The following is a 21,052-nucleotide window of genomic DNA, read 5'->3' as shown; positions in this document are numbered from 1 at the left end:
AACTTCAAGCAGAAGACTGTTAATGAAATGGCAAATAAAAGTCCCTGAAAAGAAAGTAGACTCTGAGAAGAGATCAGAGTTCCTTCTCTTGAACGGATTACAAGGCAAGAGCATGGCAGAAATGAATGATTTCCTTGGGTTATTTGATGAATGGGATTTTTGCAAAGATAGGGTTTCTTTCTCTCTCTCTCTTTTTAAAAATCATGACCTTTTCTTCATTATGGTGCTTTAGAAGGTACCCGTTGCTCCACTGTAATGTTGCTGATTTTAGAGGATTTTTCTTCAACTGAATGAACAATTAGGGAAAGGACATTGCCAAGCTGATCTAGTTCTTCAACCACCGTTTTGACGACTGTTTCTTCTGCCGTGTCTGAAAGAAAATAAACGAAAGGTAGTGCACATTTGCAGCAGGCTAAAAGGGATTCAATCTTGACCTGTATACTTTTGAAACATGGTTTTCACAAGTTCACAGCACACTGAGAGAGTACTGTGTTTGGTATCAACAGGCAGCACGGCTCTGAAGTAGCTTCTGCACACGGAGTTAAAAAATGCCCATGGAAAATGGAATTTAAGGATAAGTTTATTTTAATGCAAAAAATTTTGAAATCCACGAGGATGAAAGGATCTTCAGAAATTCCTCGAACATGTATGTTGTGAAAAAACTATGCAAGAATTTCAAAAAAATTTTGAGATTTATCTTTTAATTCAATTTTTCTGCAAATGTTTGAATTACCGTTGTATTAAACAGTGGTTTTAGAAAGTATGAACGAAGCACAAATTAAAACAACTTTATTAGGTAAATGTGAGCCTAGAGCAAGGCATGCTGTCTTTTTTTGAAATATCAAAGCTTGCCCTATTTTTGTGGTTTCAAATAAAGGACTTATTTTATGAAGGCATTGCAACTGGGAAAAATTCTGGATTCCAGGACACAAAGATGTGGGGATTCACTTTTCATTTGACTCATTTCCATGATTCCCTGTCTGTTTTATAGGAATATGATATCAGTAATTATTGTAATGAACACTCATTGTTTCATTCATTAGAACTAAACTTAGAAACAAACTCGATTTGATTTAAACGTAAGTGACTTCTTTGCCAGGACTAAAGGAATTTAAAAGAGTTGTGTCAAGTGAAAAGCCTTCTGTACCTTTTACAGCATTTCCAGAGTTTCCGGACTTGGATCCATTTGATCGAGGACACATGGATATGCTTTTCCTGGGAAGAAAAGGGTAAATTCTTACACTTTTTTCCTTTTTAGTTAGGAGCGCATCAGTGTTGATGGATTGGGAATAAGAGGTCTAGAGTTCTAGCTTTAGTAAGATGCAATTTCCTCTTAACACTCAGGGACACGAGGAAGCTTTTAATGACTTTAACACAGTGGAAGAAGCTATTAAATGGGTTCTTGTGAACAGAAAGTTCCTTGTGTCCAGATATCATCTCTTTCATGTAGCAATGTAGGCACATCATCATAGTCTCATTCTAACTTTTCAGTCAACTGGCTGCTGGTGCATGGAGTGTGCCCATTACGTGGAAATCCTGGGCTAAGTGCTCTAAAAACACAGAGCTTGGTCTGGGCATTGGGATCAGTGGTTAGGATGCCACTGGAAATGCCTGCATGGGTTGAAGTCCTGGCTCTGCTTCCAAGTCACCTTCCTGCTAATGCACATTCTGAGAGGTCACAGAATGAGGTACAAGTGCGTGGGTCTCTGCCACACATTTGGGAGACACAGATGGGCTTCCAGGTTCCTGGGTTCAGCCTGGCCCAGCCCTGTCATTGTGGGCATTTGGGGAATAAACTAACAGATAGAATTCTGCCTGTCTTTTAGATCAATAAAATAAATTTTAAAAATGGAGCCAAGAAGCAAACAATTTACAGTGTTGGAAAGAAAGTATTTTATGTAAGAAGTTGTCTGTAGGGACAGGTGCCATGGTGTATCAGGCTAGTCCTTTGCTTGTGGTGCTTGCAACCCATTTGGGCGCCAGTTCCTATCCTGGCTGCTCTACTTCTGATCCACTTCCTTGCTAAAGCACCTGCAAAGACAGCAGAGAAGGGTTCAAGTCCTTAAATCCCTGTACCCAAGTGGGAGACCCAGAAGAAGCCCCTTGTTCCCAAGCTTCAGACCAGTCTGCCCCTGGCTATAGCATCCATTTTGGGAGCGAACCAGTGAATACAAGTTTGAGCTCTTTCTGTAATTCTGACTTTCAAGTAAAATAAATCAATCTTTTAGAAAGAAGTTATCTCTACCATGGCAAGAAATGGGCTGTCATGGAAGTGAAAAATGAGTGGGATAATAGGTGATGTATTCTGAGGAGGGCTGACCCTGGCCTTGGAGGATGCCCAAGGCATAGCTTAGTCATGGCGTGACCATGGCTAAACACTCAGTAATAGCTACTGATTACCGGGTGTCTTTGGCATGCAAGCCACGGTCACAAGCACTTTACCCTTATGGTGAGGCTCGGCAGCCAAGAGTGGGTAAGAGGCTGGTTTCGGTGTCATCACAGTTTTACCAACGAGGAAACTAGGGGTTCAAGAGGTGAAGCAATGTGCTCAGATTCACTCAGCAGGTGACTCATGCTACGATTCTGGGTCTGTTGCTCTTGGCTGCCAAACCGTGTCCCCTCCCCCACTGAAATCGTCCTAATCTTCATTCCTCATCTTTGACTTGGTATGCAAGTAGAGGTAGCATAGAGTCATAGCAACATGGAATTATTCTAAGAAACGTGCTTAAGCGCTAAGCCACAGAAGGCCATGCTTCCGTGCTAAATATTTTATCTTTGTGTTGATGTTCTATGTATTGTTATGCATGTACTTCCTATACAATCTCTTTGTTTTTGCTTCACTTGGGAATCCTGCAGGACATGACGGAGGGTATCTATTGGTGTGATCCTTTGAACAGAAAATTCCAGGGTGTTTTATTACCAAACGCAGTGAAAACCTCACCAGTGGGCTCCCAGGTTAGTACTCACCTCTCCTCCCCGTCTAGTAATTTGCAGTACGTCTCGATTTCCTTTTCTAAGAAGATCTTGATGTCGAGCAACTGCTCATGCTCCAACTTCTGGCCTTCAGTTTCCGTCCGAATCTGCTGCAGCTGCTCCTCCAGGGCCCCAATCTGGTCCTGGATCTGCTGGAGCTGGAGGCAGTAGTTTCCTTCCATCTCTGCCAAGGAGCACTCATAGGACTCTTTCTAGAAGAGAAGCGAAGGAAGGAAGGTTTGAACATGCAAAGGAAACCAGCAGGTTAGGCTTTTACTGGTCTCAAGGCGGAGCTGTTGGGCAGCACAGCACATTAAGCTGCAATCTGCTTCGCCCACATCCCATGTCAAAGTTGCGGCTTGCTGGCTGCTCTGCTTCCAATCCAGTGTCCTGCTAATGTGTTTGTGAAGGTGGGGCCCTGCCATCCACCTGGGAGACCCTGAAGAAACTCCTGGTTCCTGCTTCAGCTTGGCTGAGCCTTGGCTGTTGTGGTCATCTGGGGAGTGAACCAGTGAATGAAAGATCTTAAACTGTTTCTCCCTCTCTGAAGTTCTTCCTTCCGAATCAATCAATCAATAAATCTCTGAGGGGGAAAAAAACAGTCTCAAGGTGAAAAGAAATGTTTGTACAGGTTTAAATATTCTTCATCAAAAATGATCATTCTGAAGATTAGAAAAATACTCACCATTGAACAAAGTCCTTTTTGAAGTTTTTCTATTGATGACTCAGAAGTGGTGTTTATGGAGAGATTTGTAATGTATTTTAACAGTCTTTCTAGTTTTAGATACAGGTAGTTACATAAAGTAGTCAGTGCATTTATTATATCTATTAGCTTATAGACATGCATTTATTACATACCTACGTGTTTACTGTGACCACACATCCACGTGGCTGAGGTTTGGATGTGGTTTAAGTGTACCCCAGGGGTTCGTGTGCTGCAAGTTAGGGCCTCAGTGTGGCGAGAGGAGGGAGCTGATGAGCAGTAAACGGGCACTGCTGGTGCTGCTCTCAGGGTTTTTATATGGGGCTCTGCCAGCGGCTCGTGGTAAAGGCCTGAGCCTGATCCCCCAGCCCCACCTGCCACTCCTTGGCTCTCTGTCTTGCCAGGTGAGCTCCCTTCCTCGCTCGCACTCCTGCCATGCTGTCGTCTATGTCCTCTGTGTTGTGAAGCTGCCAATGGGACCCTCGCCAAAGCTAGTGCCATGCAGTTTGGACTGTCAGCCTCCCAAACTGTGAACTAAATAAACCTCTAAATACCAGAGTCAGAAAACAGACACGTGCACACGCTGCCACACCAGTACAAACACACTCTCACACATCCACATTCCCATAGAATGTGCACATTCACACACATATACATACACTCACATACATGAACCATTCACATACCTATACACACATATTTACAAATACACTCACACATATATAGTCACATACATCTATATAAACACACCATTCACACACCATTCACACATATCCACATATACATGTACACACATTTACACAGGCACACACACACACACACATGCATTTACACACCCAGGCAATGCAATTCAACAGAAATTCCATCCTACCACTGCCAGGAGGGACTGCAGTTCTATCTCCAGGGTTTGCAGACTGCGTTTCAGCTCCGTCAGCTCGTTTCTGGCCGCTGTGGCTGCTCCCGCATCATCCGAAATCTGCTGTTGCAGCGAGGCGCTCTGAAGGGTGGTTTTCCAGAGAGGTTAGTGACCTGCGTGACTGTCTACCGAACCCACCATGCGCCGGCGATCCGCCGCGGATGTACCTTCTCGTTAAACCTGGCCTCAGCGTCTCTGCGGTTCTCCTCCGCCAGCTCCTCGTACTCAGCCCTCATGTTGTTCAGCAGGAGGGTCAGATCCACTCCAGGGGCTGCGTTTATCTCCACGTGCACGTTGCCTCCGGATGCACTCTGCAGGACTTGCATTTCCTGTAAAAGCGATTCGTGTTCCTACCCACAGCTGGGGACCGTCTTTGATAGAGGTGACCTGCCATAGAGTGTGGAGGCAAGCAGGAAGTAAGGAATCAGACAGGGGCGATGCCAGGGCTTCAGGCTTCCTTACCTCCTGGTGGTTTGCTTTGAGATAGTCCAGCTCCTCCCTCAGAGCATCACACTGGATCTCCAGGTCTGTGGTGCTCATGGTCAGCTCGTCCAGCACTCGACGGAGACCATTGATGTCGGCCTCCACGCTCTGGTGCAGCGCAAGCTCGTTTTCGTACCTGGGAGTGATGAAGGTGCGTGAGAATTGTAACCGTAGGCAGGAGCGAAGCGCGACTTTTAAAGGCATTTCATGTGCGGAAAGGCATGTGCTGTCCACCCTTTTGAAGTTTTAGGCAATTGGAAACTGTTCAGTTTGAGACACCTGTTGGTTTTGGACTATTACGCTGGGATGTGTGTCTTCAGTTGATGTTTGCCATCCAGCATGCTCAAAAGATGAATAAAATGCTGGGAGGTTTTAACTATTTATGATTGCTCTTTTTGAGTATGTCCTGATTGTTAGAATTTTTTGATTAATAGTAAATGTGCACATTTCTGGGGGGCAAAGTGCTGTATTTCAGCATGGGCACACAGTGTCAGTGGATCGAATCCAGAAGTCAGCATCCCACCCCAACACTTTGTGTTTGGAACCTGCCAGCTCCTCTCCTCCTCCTCCTCTTCCTCTTCTTCCTCCTCCTCCTTCTCTTCCTCCTCCTCCTCCTCCTCAGCTCCTCTCCTCCTCCTTCTCCTCCTCCTCCTCCTTCTCTCTCTGCCCCTCTCTCGCTGTCTCTCTCTCTCCCTCTCTCTCCCCGTGGAGCACTTCTCTCTAACTGTGTTTTGATTTCCTTTCTTCAGCCCCATTTTTGGTGCCTCCCAATCCTTCCCAGGCTTTAGTCAACACTGTATGTACGTTCAAGTAAACCTTTAAAAACTTGCAGGTGTGGCTAGCTATTTTTATAAGGTCATTGGAATTCAATTTCTTCATTGATCTAGGCTAGCCTTACTAAAACATTTTGATTTAAAGGTAAAACATACATATTCTCTAATCCGACTATGAACATAATCAGTCACCATATTTTTCACCTACTTCAGTCTGAAGTCATCAGCGGTCAATCTGGCATTGTCATTTTCTAGAATAATGCTGGCATTATGAGTGGTTGCAGCAATGATCTAAAGGGTGGATTGTGCAAAATGTTAAATACCAAAAGTCAAAGGTGCTTACAGGTTTAATGTGATTCTATTTTTATCCCATTAAGCATTCTTAAAATATCCCTCCCCCCTTTTTTTCCATATGGAAAGTGCCTGCATTTTCTTCAGTAATAAGAACTATCTGAGTTTAAGAGTCAGGTGGATACTTTTATCATCTTGATCAAAAGGTATGGCATAGTTGATCCTCTGCACCATGGATTCCCCATCCACAAATTCAACCAACCATGGGTGCAAAATATTTTAAAAAAAAAATGGCTTTGTGTGGAACATTTGCAGACTTTTCTTGTCTATATTCCATAAGCAATATAGTATAACAGCCAAGTGTGTAGCTTTTACTTTGGATCAAACATTGTAAGCAATTTAGAGATGATTCAAAGGCTATAGAAGGATTTATGTAGGATTTATGCAAATGCCAGGCCGTCCTTTATAAAGGATCTGGGTAGCCACAGATATTGGTATCTGCAGGAAGATTCTGGAGCCAATCCCCTATGAACACTTGGGAAGTGTCTGCATCTTTTTGGAGACTACTTATCTCCTATTACTTCTACAGATTTTTCAGTGCTAGGCACTGCCGTTAGCACTGGAAATAGTGTCAACAGATTTTATGTCACATATTTTTTGATTGCATTTTATATTTTCTCCTCTTTTTGTGTGTATGCGCATCTCAAATTTGCAGACAAAGGATACAGAGCTGTATTTCTTACCTGACTTTTCAGATCTTCAATGACTGGAAAGTACCTGCTGTAGTCATGATCAAGTCCCCGGGAAGAGCCAGGTCCATATTTCTCATACCAGCCATTAATCTTCTGCTCTAGGTATGTATTTTCCTCCTCCAGAGCACGCACATGGTCCAGGTAAGAGGCCAGGCGGTCGTTGAGGTTCTGCATGGCCACCTTTCCGTTCCCAGAGAGGGGGCCAAACTCATTGGCCAGAAAGCCAGCAGACATGCCGCTTCTTGATCCCCCCCCACCACTGCAGGAACTTCCCCCAGAAGAAATGCCCCCGAAGGCACTAGAAAAGCTGCTGTCTGCCCCTGACCCAACACACAGGTTTGCAGGTGCAAAGCCGGTCCCTGCACTGGACAGCCTTACAGATCCAGCTCGGGAGCAGATCCGCCTGGACCCAGCAGAAAGTCGGAATGACATAGTGACAGTGTAAGCCAAGCGACTTCTTCCCAGAGAGAAGCAAAGCCCAGGAAAGCCTTTCACAGAGGCTGGTGCCACAGGCCTTTTATAGCATTCAGTGGTCATTTTGGTCTCACCTGTACTGATCTGTAATGAAATATTACTTGTCCCCTAATTGTTGTTTTTCATAATTGAGTGATCTTTAATAGTGTCGCATTTGTAGGCGGCATGGTGGCTCCAAGGATATTTTTTATATGTGAAAAAGGTGCCAGGTGGAATGTGAAATCATAGCCTCAAAGGTCAACATTAAATATGAGTAAATGTGTAGTTCACCTCTTTGACCTCTGGAGTAGGGTCAAGTTTTCCTCCTCATGTAGCAAAGAATGAGTAAGTCCAGTGAGAAGTGTCTTTTGCTACAAATTTGAATGGAATATTTCTATCATTACTGAGTATGTTCTTTCTTTTTTTAAAAATATATATTTGTTGATTTTAAAGGCAGAGTTACAGAGACAGAAGGAGACACAGAGAAAGATCTTCCATCTGCTGGTTTACTTTGCAAATGGCTGCAATGGCTGTAGCTGAGCCCGGCCAGAGCTGGGGGCCTGGAATGTCATCTAGGTCTCTCCCATGGGTGCAGGAGCCCAGTCACTTGAGCCATCCTCTGCTACCTTTCCCAGGCAGGAAAGCTGGATCACAAGTGGAGTAGTTGGGACTCAAGCTGGTGCTTATATTGGATGTTGGCATCGCAGGCAGTGGCTTGACTCTGTGCCACAACATTGGCATCGCTCTCTACCCTGTCAGCTCAAATGTTTCCTAATAAAATCAGAGATTTTCAGCATCTATTTATCTTTTCGAAGTTGAAAACTGAAGTCATAGAGGTCCTCTGTAACTTTCCTATCAATTTCACTAAAATTTGTAAGTAAGTGATGTTGAGGGAGAAGTATTTATGTTGCAAAATCTGGTTTGGTCTGGAAGCAGACCACCAATTCACATAACTGAACCTCCAAATGTTTGACTATTTTACCTCAAAGATGTTATTGTCGGTTGTTAACTTTAAATGTATGTATTGAAGGCAATATTTTGAGAAGTGAGCCTCATATTGTATCCTGTGGAGTGAAATAGGTGAAGGAAAGGGGTGTTGTCACTGCCGCCTATGGTAGACCAGATCAAGGATTAGTTGTCATCCTGAGACTCTATTCCTGAGCCTTGGGAAATTCCCCTGGCTTGTTGTGTTTCGTTTCCCTACTAGGCAAGTGAAAATAATATCAGCAAGCAGTCTCAAATGAATGTTGAGCAGCACCAATAATGAAGGAGTATAAGACAGTCTGAAGGGCTCAAACATTTTGTAAATGTTAATTATTTAAATCATTATAATAACGTGGACATGCTAGACAGGGTAAGGTCTATCGTTGAAAATGGAACGGATTGATTGGTGAACTGATTATAAGTTTGGATTATAAATATATATATATATATATATGTATTAGTTTACTTATTTGAGAAGGAGAAAGAGAGAGAGGGAGAGAGAGAGGAGCAAGAAACTCCCATTCATTTGGTTTGTTTCCCAGTTGTCCACAATGGCCTCTGGCTGAAGCTGAGGCCAGGATCTCGATCCAGGTCTTCCGTACAGGCAGCAGAAGCCCTGAGTACTTGAACCATCACTGCACCAGCAGGAAACTGGAGTCAGGAACTAGAGCCGAGAATCAATACTCCAACGTGGGATGCGGCATCTTAACATCCCATCCGATTGTTCAGTGTTGTGGACATGAAATACTTTGGACAACACCCGGTATTATTGTCATGAAAATAGCTAGAATATTTTTGGACAAAAAAGTTTAAAAATAATAAATCTAAAACCAGAATTTGGAAGAGTGTATGGTACGTTAAGAGGCATACTCATAGACAGGAACTTAATACTGATGTTGTCATGACTTGGTCAAACTTTTAATCCTTTGCTCACATTTCCCATGGGTAGAACAAGAAAACAGTACATTGTTAGTGCAATAGACAATGGGCTTGAGTTTCTGAGATAAAAGATGTTATGAAGCTGCAGAGTATTATTAGTGTAATCTATTTATCTCTTGAGGGCTTACAAATACTAATTAACAGTCTTTTGTGAACTGAGTTAAGCACATGTTATTTTTGAGATGAGTTGACTTGGAAGCTAAGCAGTGACACAGATCATAGGGCATTTCTGTATCAGAGCCTGGAATTCACGGCACATAACTGCAAAATGTCACCACTTACCTGCTTATCTATTGGATTCTTTTTTCTCTCTTTTTAAAAAGATTTATTTATTTTTATTGGAAAGTCAGACATACAGAGAAGAGACAGAGAGGAAGATCTTCTGTCCGCTGATTCACTCCCCAATGGCTGCAATGGCCGGTGCTGTGCCAATCCGAAGCTAGGAGCCAGGAGTTTCTTCTCGGTCTCCCATGTGGGTGCAAGGGTCCCAAGGCTTTGGGCCGTCCTCGACTGCTTTCCCAGGCCACCAGCAGGGAGCTGGATGGGAAGTGGAGCTGCTGGGATTAGAACCGGTGCCCATATGGGATCCTAGTGTGTGCGAGGCAAGGACTTTAGCCATCAAACTACCACACCAGACCCCTGTTGGATTCTTTTAATCACAGATTTCTCCCAGCCTAATAGTTGGTATAAAAGTTTAAGTATGCTTTAGTCCTTTCTGGAAGTGGGAACTAGATTTGACAAATTCTCTAATCACTTCTACCCATATATGTTTTCTCCTAGATGATCATTTTACTCATTGTGTAAACTGGTGTTCAGTATGGTAATATTATTTCTTGAGATTGATGAGGATATTAGCATGCTATCTAGTAATACAGTTAAGTATTTAACACAACTGAATTGAACTTTAAGTTGAACAGTGTTGATGTCTCCTTATTTTGGGATAATTTTTCTCAAACCTTATGATTTAGTCTAATAATTGTATGCTAATCCCCCCCAATTTTTTATTTAGTGTCAAATAGGCCATTGTTTAAAATTTACAATCTACATTTCTTTTAGCAGAATAGAGAGGGACACTTTTCTTGAACATAAGTGAGGTTTACTTTTATCACTGGACCCTAGTGTATTTGGGAACTGGATTCTGACTGTCCTGTTTCCTCCCCCATGCATCTGGGAAGGACATTCAGAGTGCTGCCAATTTTGGGGTGACGAGATTCAGCATACATTTGGTCCCCTTACCTTTCTTTTGCCAGAAGGTGGTGGTAAAGGGTTCTCATGGGAGAGCACATAGACCCTGAGCCAGACCATCTGGTCAGCATCCCAGCACCTCCAGTCATTGGCGGTGTGACCTTGGCAAATTTCTCAGCTGCTTTCTGCCTTGGTTTCTAAACAATGACACTTGTACCTATCCTAAGGCTATTGTGGAAGTTACATACTGCTTACAACAAACTCCAGCACACACTAAGTACAGGTTGTCAAGTAGTATGGATTCTCTCCTGGAAGATCTGTTAGAGTCCTGAATAGAACCACCCATCCTCTTAATCCCGTTCTTGAGGAGTTGAAGGTGAGGAATCTCAAGTGCCAATAAATCTGGGATATTCAAAAATTTTTTGAAAAAGTGTAACTTGGTTTTTAGAGCAGTGTTAGGCTCATAGAGTCAGTGAGAGGCAAGTAGAGATTTTCCATTTCTCAGTCTATACATTTATTTACTCTCTGTACAGCTTCTCCCATCATCAACCTCCCTTAATAGAACAATGCACTTGGTTGACTTGATAACTCTACATCGTTGTCACTCTGAGCCCATGGTTGATATTAGAGGTTCAGTCTCAGTACTGTACATTCTGTGGGATTCACACATGTGTAATGTTGTACCTTTATGGTTCACTTCCCTAAAAATCCTCTTGGCTCCCTTAACTCATCCCTCCCTACCAGCCCCTGGTAAGCACTGATTTCGGTACTATCTCTGTAATGTTGCCTTTCCTAGAATTTCATGTCGGTGGAGAATTAGAGCATGAAGGCTTTCCAGATTTGCCTCTTTCATTTAGTGATGCACATTTGAGATTCCTTACACCTGGCTTTTCATGCATGGTGGCTAATCTCCATGGTCCGAGTTCATCACAACCTGTCCCGTCACCTACTCAAGGACATCTTGGTGGCTTTCACATTTGGACAGTTACGAAGGAAGAGGCTGTGAACATTTCTGTGCACAGAATACACTTCCAACTTCTATTGGTAAACTTCTCATATGGTAAGAGAATGTGTACTTTTGGAAGAAATTGTTCAATTGTCTTCCAAAAAAAAAAAAGTAAAGTACTTTTGATGAAGAACCCACAAAGGTGGATGTTTTCTCCTGATTTTGATGAATGTGTGGTGGTATATGATGTGAGGGCTAGTGAATCAGGAGGTTAAGCCTTTGGAGTAGGTTCATCTGGATAACATTACATGTGATTGGGAAGGATAAGAGGAAGACAGCTTGCAGGTGGGTGTGATTCGGGCTAGCTCGGCGGAGTGCAGGAACGTGGGACTGGGTCAGGGAAAAGCAAGCTGTCATGAGTTTGGTGTGTGGGAGCCAAGTAAGTTTCTATCCCCGTGAAGTCTTAAACCATGGATTAAAGAAATACTCTTTCTCTTAAAGTTATGTTTGATTTGAATGACACATTGCTCCGTGTCCTTGGGTGACAAAAATCTGGGAGTGTGCTGGCGAAGCCCGACTTTCATGATGAAATGAATTTGGAATTATCACCTCTCACCCCAGTACCCACATCTCCCTTTTGCCTTCAAATGTCACTTTTCATTTATCTTTAAGATATTCCCAGGCCTGGCGTGATGGCTCAGAGGTTAAATCCTCAGCTTGCAAACACCAGGATCCTATATGCGCACTAGTTCGTGTCCCAGCTGTCCCACTTCCCATCCAGCTCCCTGCTAAAAGATACTCCTGACTCTTTGATTTCTTATTTCCCACTCCCATGAGCATGTTGAACTCAGGGGTTGGGTTTTATGAACTCTTTCTGTTTTCATTACCTAGCGCCTGTGACCAATAAACATTTACTGAAGATGGAAAGGAGAAAAATATCTCAGAGTAGTGAAAAAAAGACTCCAGTTCATTTGCCTGATAAATTTACTCTTCATTTTGGAAGACTATTAAATTAATTGGAAGAAATTAAAGGTACCAGAGAGTATATTTAAAATGCAAAGATGGATTCTGGCATTTAGGCTATAGGTTAACAGGCTGGTTAGGGGGTCTGCACGCTGTATCAGAGTGATAGGATTTGATACCAGCTCTGATTGCTGGCTCTGTCTTCTGTTCATGTGCACTCTAGGAAGTGGCAGTGATGGCCCACATAGTTGGATTCCTGCCACTCACATGGGAGACCCAGATGGAGTTCCTGGCTCCCAGTCTTGGTCAATTCAGCCCTAGCCATTGGCTCTGCTTCCCAGATAAACACAAATGTTAAAATCTTTGGTGCAAAGAAGGATCAGAACCAGGTAAGATGACTTGCAAACAGGAGAAGTTTTATTGAGATACCACAAAGAGAGAAAGTCAAGGAAGTATTACTATTCTAAAATAGTGTTGGAAGAAAAGCAGAGAAATGTAAGGGCTGGTTTTGATTTGATGTTCAACTTCAGGAGCTGTTCCTTTCAGGGGGCTGGAACTCAGGAAGACACCCGTGGCTCGCTCTTGCTGTTGACTTTGGGGGACTTCTCTTCCACCGTATGAACTCTAGATGAGATAACTTTGCCACGAGGATCTATCTCTTCCACAACAGTCTTCACAATGCTGCTTTTCGGCATGTCTAAAAGGACATACATGAGCCATTAGAAACCATTCATCACTTAACAGATAAACAAAAAACCTTGAATGCTTACCATTGCTTCTGCCTACCTTTGATCTGACTTCCTGGTTCTCTGTAACCTTTTGATCTGGAACAAGACCTGTGAAAACACAGCACACGTTAATGATTCCCCTTTGCTTCATTGAGGAAACTGAGAAATAGAGATTTAAGCAACTGCACTTATGAGACAACTGAAGGTACACTGGATTTCAGATCATCTTTAATAGCCTTGCACCAGGTTCTGCTCTCACCAGAGGAGATCCTTACCCATCCTCGCCGTCAATCAGGCGGCAGTAGGTGTCAATTTCCTTCTCCAGGTGGACTTTGACGTCCAGGAGCTGCTCGTACTCGAGTTTCTGGCCCTCGGTCTCAGTGCGGACCTGGTGCAGCTGCTCCTCCAGGGCCCCGATCTGCGCCTGGATCTGCGCGAGCTGCGTGCAGTAGTTGCCCTCGGTCTCCGTCAGGGAGCACTCCAGCGAGTGTTTCTGTGGTTTGATGAAGACACCATGTATTAGAAAATGTCCCAGCATCATTATTTCAGAATAAGCCCAAACACTGAAGAGAACAGTGTCACCCTTACACAGCGCAAGTTACATGTGCCCTGAGGATTCCACTGGCTTGGTGACTATCACCACCTTTATTAGATGCCACACAATTTTTCTGAGTTGGTGACAAATGTTACCCGATCGCCCAAGACTGTTACAAAAGATGAAATCGTCTTGTCCTAGGGCACAGTATTTGCCCTGCTCCCTGCACTAAAGCAGCCCGTCCTCAAAGTGTCTGCCACAATTTGCCATTCTCCCTGGGAGTAACACCCTTCCCACACTTTGCTGCCTCATTTCTACTCCCGTGAAGGCTTTTCCTCATGCACACGGTAGCTCTTCCACACACACACACACACACACACACACACACACACACACACAATCTAGAAGCTAAGTGAAAACTTGGCATGAGCAGACTGGGCCAAGGAAATCAACGATCTTTTCACACTCTAGAAAGATGCCCTGGCTTGTGACTCCAAGTGGCTTTACGCAGATCCACAGAAGGAACAGTTGCTGTCACGTCACACGGATAGAGGAAACAGACTCTTACTCACCTGCTAGTGTTTTTATAGAATGTGCTGACTTTAGATACATTCCCAACTTCTCCTATGGATAAACTCTCAGTATTTCCCAGCCGTGGTGGTGGGTAAGATAAAGACTTGGATGTCAGGAAAACTCAAAACCAAACTCTGCTCCTTTGTGAAACTGTGGGAACTACATACCTTCTTGGAATTTCAGATTCTTCTTTTGGAAATAATGATATGAGTTACAAAGTCTGCCCTGTGCATGGCCCAGGACTGCTGTGAACTAACTGGGCCAACCTTCACAGAACCAAGTGATTCTTACCATTATTGCTGGTTAGCTTGATACTCAGCCTCACACCTCTACTTTGCTGTTTGTGCCACTTAAAAACCGGTTAAGTGTTTTTTTTTTTTTTTTTTTGAAGTGCTCTTAATTAAGCGGCCAAAAGGAATGCTAGATGAAACAGCTAAGAGGGGCAGTTTTTTTTTCTTCCTAGACAGTTCTTTTGATCTTTTGACATGGGAAAGAAGAGTCAAAGCAAAAACCGATTTTCTTTCTCAAAGCTTTCAAAATAATAGTATTTGCTGATTTTTAATGTGTCGCTATCAGCTCGTAGCTCCGCAAAACAGGAGTCTCCCGTGCCTAATACAAAGGGGTCTGACATCAACACAGTAATTCATGGACGAAACCTAAAATAAGTAACTTTCTTTGGCAAAAAAAAAAAAAAAAAGACCCCCCCCCTCCATTTCTAAAGTAAATCTGTTTTGTTCTTGCGGCTTACCGTGGCCAGGAGAGACTGCAGCTCGATCTCCAGAGTCTGCAGGGTTCGCTTCATCTCCGTCAGCTCGTTGCGCGCCGAGGTGGTGGCGCCCGCATCCTCGGAGATCTGCTTCTGCAGCGACGCGCTCTGCAAGGGCGGCAGGCTGTGAGCACGCGCCCAGCACGTCCACACCTGGGATGCCGGCGTCGCGCGTCCTAAGGTAGCCTCACCTTCTCATTGAACCAGGCCTCGGCGTCCCTGCGGTTGTTCTCGGCCAGGGCTTCGTACTCGGCACGCATGTTGTTCAGCATCAACGTGAGGTCCACACCAGGGGCCGCGTTCATCTCCACGTTCACGTTGCCTCCGGCCGCGCACTGCAGCGCCTTCATTTCCTGCAAGGGATGTGTTACAGCGAGTGAGGCATGTATGTGCGATTGTAAACACTGTATTGAGATGCAATATATAGTCCAAGAAATGTACACAAGTGTACAGATGGATGAGTTTTTGATCCTCTGATCACAGTCATAACCAACTCCCAGATTAAAGACAAACATGACTGCTAGGATCTGACCGTTTTTAAGGGAGCTGCAGGTGCAGGATGTACATTTAGAATCTCATTGTGGGATTTATCTCTTGAGAGGAAAGGACAGAAGCATTTCAGTGCGAGTCACACAGAGAACAACTGGACAAGCTCCTCCTTGGCCTTTTAGGATCTGGGAGGAGGCGCGCCTACCGCCTCGTGATTCTTCTTGAGGTAGGCCAGCTCCTCATTCAGGGTCTCCAGCTGGATCTCCAGGTCTGTCCGGCACAATGTCAGCTCGTCTAGGACCCTCCGCAGCCCGTTGATGTCCGCCTCCACGCTCTGGTGGAGGGCCAGCTCATTCTCATACCTTTGCAAAGTTATTTAGAAGGTCCATGGTCAGTCATCTGCTCTTATGTTACATGCCTTTGAGATCATGAAACTCAAACTAAGCTTTATGTTAAAAATTTTTTAAACTATTTGAAAATACACACACACACACACACACACACACACACACACACACACACAGAGTCGTCCATTTGCTGGTTCAATCCTCAGATGCCTGCAGTAGTCAGAGCCAGACCAGGCCAAAGCCAGGGCCAGGAACTCTTATCCTGGTTTCCCACATGGATGGAAGGACCCAACTCCTCAGTCGTCAGCTGTTGTTTCCTAGGGTGCTCCTTAGCGGGCAGCTGGAGCTGGGAGCCACCTCCCAAAACAAAGCTCGGTAATTGGATCCCCTGCCTACTGCCGTAAGTGCAATTCTTGGACAAGGATGGAAACACTGACAAGCTCTACAGTCACTTGTGTTAGCCCTCAAATCTCCCAAGTACGTTAAGCAACTAGTTATTCTAATATACCTGCGGTTTAACATAATTCATGAATAAGCAGAAATAAAGGGTTGAGGTGAGGGTTGTGGTTGCCATTTGAGAATTTGGAATGTCTGGTCCAAGTCCTGGCTACTTTCTGATCCAGCTTCCTGCTCATGTGTCCGAGAGCTTGCACATGATGGCCTTAGTACTGGGGTTACTGCCACTCACGTGGGAGACCCAGAAGGAGTCAATGACTTGTGGCTCTGGCCTGGGCTAATGCTGGCTGTTGTGGGCATTTGGAAAGGTAAACTATTCTCTGTCTCTCCGTCTCTCTCTGTCATGCAACCTTTCAAAAATATAAGCACACAAATGAACCTTTTAGGAAAGAAAAGCAATTGAAACTCTTTTATATACCTCTTCTATTCTACTTACTTCAGCCGGAAGTCATCAGCTGTCAGTCTGGCGTTGTCATTTTGTAGAACCACATTGGCATTGCCTGTGGTTGCAGAAATGATCTGACATATGGAGAGTTAGTGCAAAGTGAGGAGTGAGGGAATATTCAAAATGTCAACTTTCGCTGAAAGAAAGTTACCCAGGAAATGACAGTAATAGCTCCAGCATTTGTCTCTAATACTTAGCTGACTCTTACGAAATAAGAAATATCATGATCTCTTCTAATCCCCACCCCATTTGTACAAACTGCTTCTGCGAAAAAGCCTACAAAGAGATTTATAGTGGACACATTGCGCGAGTTTGATATTTTAATATTAGCAAAAACATAATGTACCCTAACATCACACGATGGGTGGTCAACATTCAAAGATTTTAACAGACGTCTTTAAAAAAACATCAATAATGAACTCTTGATATTTGAAAACTGAGATCAAAACCCTGTAGTCCATGATAGCTTTTATGAGGGGATTTCAAGAAGTCCATGCAGAAAAAAGAATTCAAAGGTGAGTTTATTTGGGCACAAAGATTTTTTTGGTATAATATACAGTTTGGTATAATACACAGTTTGGTATAATACACAGCTTTTGAAAGCGGTTTCTGTAGGATAAATATGTGCCACAAACTTTTTCAAAGCTCCCTCCCATGTCTGCGTGCACGTATGTGGCTAACTGTTGGTATTCATGGTGTTAACACTCCCGTGGCAGTGTGCCTTACCTGGTTCCCAAGGTCATCAATGATGGAGAAGTACCGGCTATAGTCATGATCCAGACCACGGCAGGAGCCGGGGCCAAACTTCTCATACCAGCCCTTGATCTTCACCTCCAGCTCGGCGTTGGCCTCTTCCAGGGCTCGTACGTTGTCCAGGTAGGAGGCCAGGCGGTCGTTGAGGTTCTGCATGGTCACCTTTCCGTTGCCCGAGAGGAGGCCATTTTCACTGCTGGTGTAAGTGACGCAAGAAGCACTGCTCCCACCCAGGCCTCCACCATAGCCTCCCGCAGCTGAGCTGCCTCCAAAGGCACAGGAGAAGCCACTGCCAAAGCCTGGCACACTAGAGCCAGCTCCGCCACAGGAGCCCAGGCGTCGGGATGCGGAAGAGAAGCGCACGGACATGGTGTCTAGTCTGGGGAGTTGATGCGTGTGGATGTGTCCTACTCAGCACCGTTTGTCTTTATATACACATCACTGGGGTGTTCCTTGGTGGACCATGCCACTCAGAGCAAAGGGATGTTTGCCAGCTCATTCTGAATTGCCTGTAATTGGATGATTCTTTTCTTTAATGAATGTCCTCACCTTACTGTGTCTATTTTTTTTTTTGCAAGCAGATTACCTTGGGGTAATTTGTTATCTTTGGAATGGGGCAGGGAGGGGTAGTATCAAGATTATTATAGGGATGCATTTCAAATTCAGTGTGACTAACCCTTCCTGTCTCCCAGCCTTCAGGAATAGGAGATTCCGATGGGAATAAAAAGATGTGATGGACGAATTTCCCTTTACTTGGCCCAAACCATCAGCATTCTATGTTCTCTAGTAGGTGGAACAGACCAGTCACCACCTCCTATCAATATGGTGAAAGTGATGTCAAGACCAGGGGCCCAGAGAGCCAGTGGGAAGAGGGCAGGTCCTAAGTGAAAACTGGAGAATGAACTGGAACCTTCTTTAGAGACAGACAGTCTTCCCTGATCCTTATCTATCTGAAGTCTGTTTCATCTTGACCGGTTTTCTGTATCCGTGACGGTGCTAACCACGTTGAGTAAGACAGTCTGATTCTCTGGGCCTTGGTTTGCTTGCCTGTAAAACAGAAGGACTTGACTTTGCCACTCACTTCCCCTTCTGTGTCTAGGTTTCTCACATCTCTCCGTTTCTCTCATTCATGGTCAATTCCTAGAACCTTTTCAGCATTTATTTCCTCCCCTTTTTCACCTTCCTACTCTTTCTTGAATTGTGTCCCTCCCCTCGTCTGAGATTCCGATCTCTGAGCAGCACACATCTCCCAGCTCGTCACTGTTTCTCCTATTTGTTCTTCTATGTCTTCTCAGTTAGGTCTGGTTCTGTCCAGCCATGTCTCTTTGAGTCTTGGACCTCTGGTTTCTGAGAATTCTGTCTCTGGTGCCTCCTGCTTTGTCTTCCAGTCCTTGCCGTTGCTCCACACATCCTATCTTTGGCCATAGTTTGGAATTGGCAGTTAAGACTCATGCTGGTGAAGGTCTTACCTAGCTGCTTGGCCATTCTTCTCCTTAATTCCTTCTTTTTCTCCCGTCTGTTTGCCAGTGTTCATGTTCTTTCAACCTGATTTGTTTTCTTCTTAAAGTTTAAAATGATAAGAAATTATTTGAGATCTTGGCATTTGCCAAGAATGAAGAGCATCAGTGTCAATGATATAGGTTGATATTGACACTGCTAAAAACAAATGTTTTTGTGAATTTTCAGGCAAAGATAGCAAGACAATTCTGTCAATCAAGAAGCAATGCTATTAAATGTTATTGCAATGTTTACTATCACGGAAAAGTATGACACAAAATCATGTTTGTGGTTCCAAAGATATATTTATATGTATGTTCACCTCTATTACTTGTTATAAATACTATGATATTTAAAAGTTAAGTTTTACTCTCTCCAACTGAACTCTTTCCTCACCCTTGAAACGAGAACGCCCCCATTCCACATTTTCATTTTGCACTGGGGCCCATGAATTACACAGCCAGTCTTGCTGGTTGAGTCTTTTTTTTTTTTTTTTGGATAAACTGAAGAACTCTAGAGGAGAGATTTCTGGATGCATACACTAGAATATTCTTCAGAAATGACCATCCTGAGAGAAATACAGGCACACACACACAGAGTCTCCATGTGCTGATGGCTTCACTCTTGAGCAGAACATCAAGGATCATCTTTACTGGAAAACACTGCCGCGTGAAAGGCAGTGACCGATGAAGCAAGCTTCTGTGCTTGGTCACCATTCACAGCTCAGTGGTTTTGTTTTTGTTTTATTTTTTTTTATAGTGTCCTTTATCTTCTTTTGAATTTAGCAATGACACTGAAAAGACACTTACTGTAATTGGCTCAGCATTAGGGTATTTTGCTGTTTCTGTTCAAGCATTTATTTATTTAAAAGAGTAACAGAGAGAGGAAGACACACATACCATACAGAGAGAGAGAGAGATATCTTTCATTTGCTGGTTCATTCCTTAAATGACCTTGCCTGGGCCAGGTTGCAGCCCGGAGCCTGGAACACCGTCAGGTCCTCCATGTGGACAGCAGAGGTCCCAGTGCTTAGAGCATCTTTCATTACTTTCTTAGGTGCATTAATAGGAAGCTGGATCGAAAGCAGAACTGCTGGGACTCAAACAAGCATCCTCGTGGGATGGCGGCTCTGTAAGTAGAGACTTTACAGCTGCACTGTAACACTGGCTCATGCATTAGTATGTTTTGTAGTGGAGGGACATTTTAAAGTATCTCATCTTGTTTAATTACTAGTTAGGAAAAAAAATTACTAGTTAGGGAGCTAGCAGAATGCCTTTTTTGAAGCTGGATTTTCTGTTGGCTTTATATGTACATTTTACAATGAAAGCCCTCATAGTCACGTTTTCTTGATTATTTTAAAAATTAATTTTTTACACAGTATTAGTATAACAAATCTTAAAAGCCAACAGCAAACTCTTGCTGCTTCTCTGGTCGCTCTTCAAGTCTTGCTTTCCATAGGCACTTAAAACTACTGTTCTGATCTCTATCTTCCCAATTTTACGTTTGCTTACTTTAGATGTTGGATGTTGTCCTCTTAACAGGAAGTTGAAAATGTGGCGTTTACCTTCTTCTCCTTTCTTCCAGGTATAGCCATGCCACTGTGTTTAGTGTAACCCACGTTTCAGCGTTTCTGAGCAAGAGATTATGTGGGCTTCCAACCTGGCAGGCATTCCTGCTCTCAGACCATTCTGTTGCTAACAGAGCTGGGATAGAGTGAAACCATATTAACGTTATTGGTGTTTGATAATTGCTTATAGTTGTGGCTTTACTCTCAGAAAATTTGAATTTACACACCTTGTAAATCTTACAATTTGAATGTACACACCTGCTCCCAGTCTGGGACACTCAGTCCAATAATTTCATTTATGATATTTTCAGTTCGTGTTATTTCATGTTCCCTAGAAGAAATCCTCCTGCCCTCACCCTGCAGACTCCAAATACAATTCCACCCAAACGCAAGCTGGAAATACTGGCACACAAGCAGAAACCACCTGTGGCTCAGCGTCCACACTGCTCACAGTCTCTCAAATAGGACTCAGGGTTTTGTATTCAGCAGGGCTCCATTCGTGTTTTATTGTGCTCTGTTGCCATCTTACAACTCC

General features: G+C 43.7%; 2 protein-coding genes across 2 annotated transcripts; both read right to left on the bottom strand.

Moving 5' to 3' along the window:
* Nucleotides 1-218: 218 nt before the first annotated feature.
* On the bottom strand, nucleotides 219-7,446 carry KRT26 (keratin 26). The gene is made up of 8 exons (XM_004599069.2): nucleotides 6,883-7,446; nucleotides 6,057-6,139; nucleotides 5,055-5,211; nucleotides 4,760-4,921; nucleotides 4,548-4,673; nucleotides 2,968-3,185; nucleotides 1,148-1,215; nucleotides 219-370 (listed from the first exon to the last, which is right to left on the bottom strand). Exons 1-8 carry the CDS (start codon nucleotides 7,426-7,428, stop codon nucleotides 219-221), a joined length of 1,512 nt encoding a protein of 503 aa, XP_004599126.2. The 5' UTR covers nucleotides 7,429-7,446.
* Nucleotides 7,447-12,802: 5,356 nt separating this feature from the next.
* Nucleotides 12,803-17,822, bottom strand: KRT27 (keratin 27). Its single transcript, XM_058675901.1, has 8 exons — nucleotides 17,427-17,822; nucleotides 16,692-16,774; nucleotides 15,658-15,814; nucleotides 15,155-15,316; nucleotides 14,946-15,071; nucleotides 13,365-13,582; nucleotides 13,148-13,197; nucleotides 12,803-13,058 (listed from the first exon to the last, which is right to left on the bottom strand). The coding sequence occupies exons 1-8, from the start codon at nucleotides 17,820-17,822 to the stop codon at nucleotides 12,919-12,921; spliced, it is 1,332 nt and encodes a 443-aa protein (XP_058531884.1). The 3' UTR covers nucleotides 12,803-12,918.
* Nucleotides 17,823-21,052: the final 3,230 nt, after the last annotated feature.

Source organism: Ochotona princeps, chromosome 17 (genome assembly GCF_030435755.1).
Source record: "Ochotona princeps isolate mOchPri1 chromosome 17, mOchPri1.hap1, whole genome shotgun sequence".
Classification (NCBI taxonomy): Eukaryota; Metazoa; Chordata; class Mammalia; order Lagomorpha; family Ochotonidae; genus Ochotona; species Ochotona princeps.
This window is presented reverse-complemented; position numbering and strand designations above follow the sequence as displayed.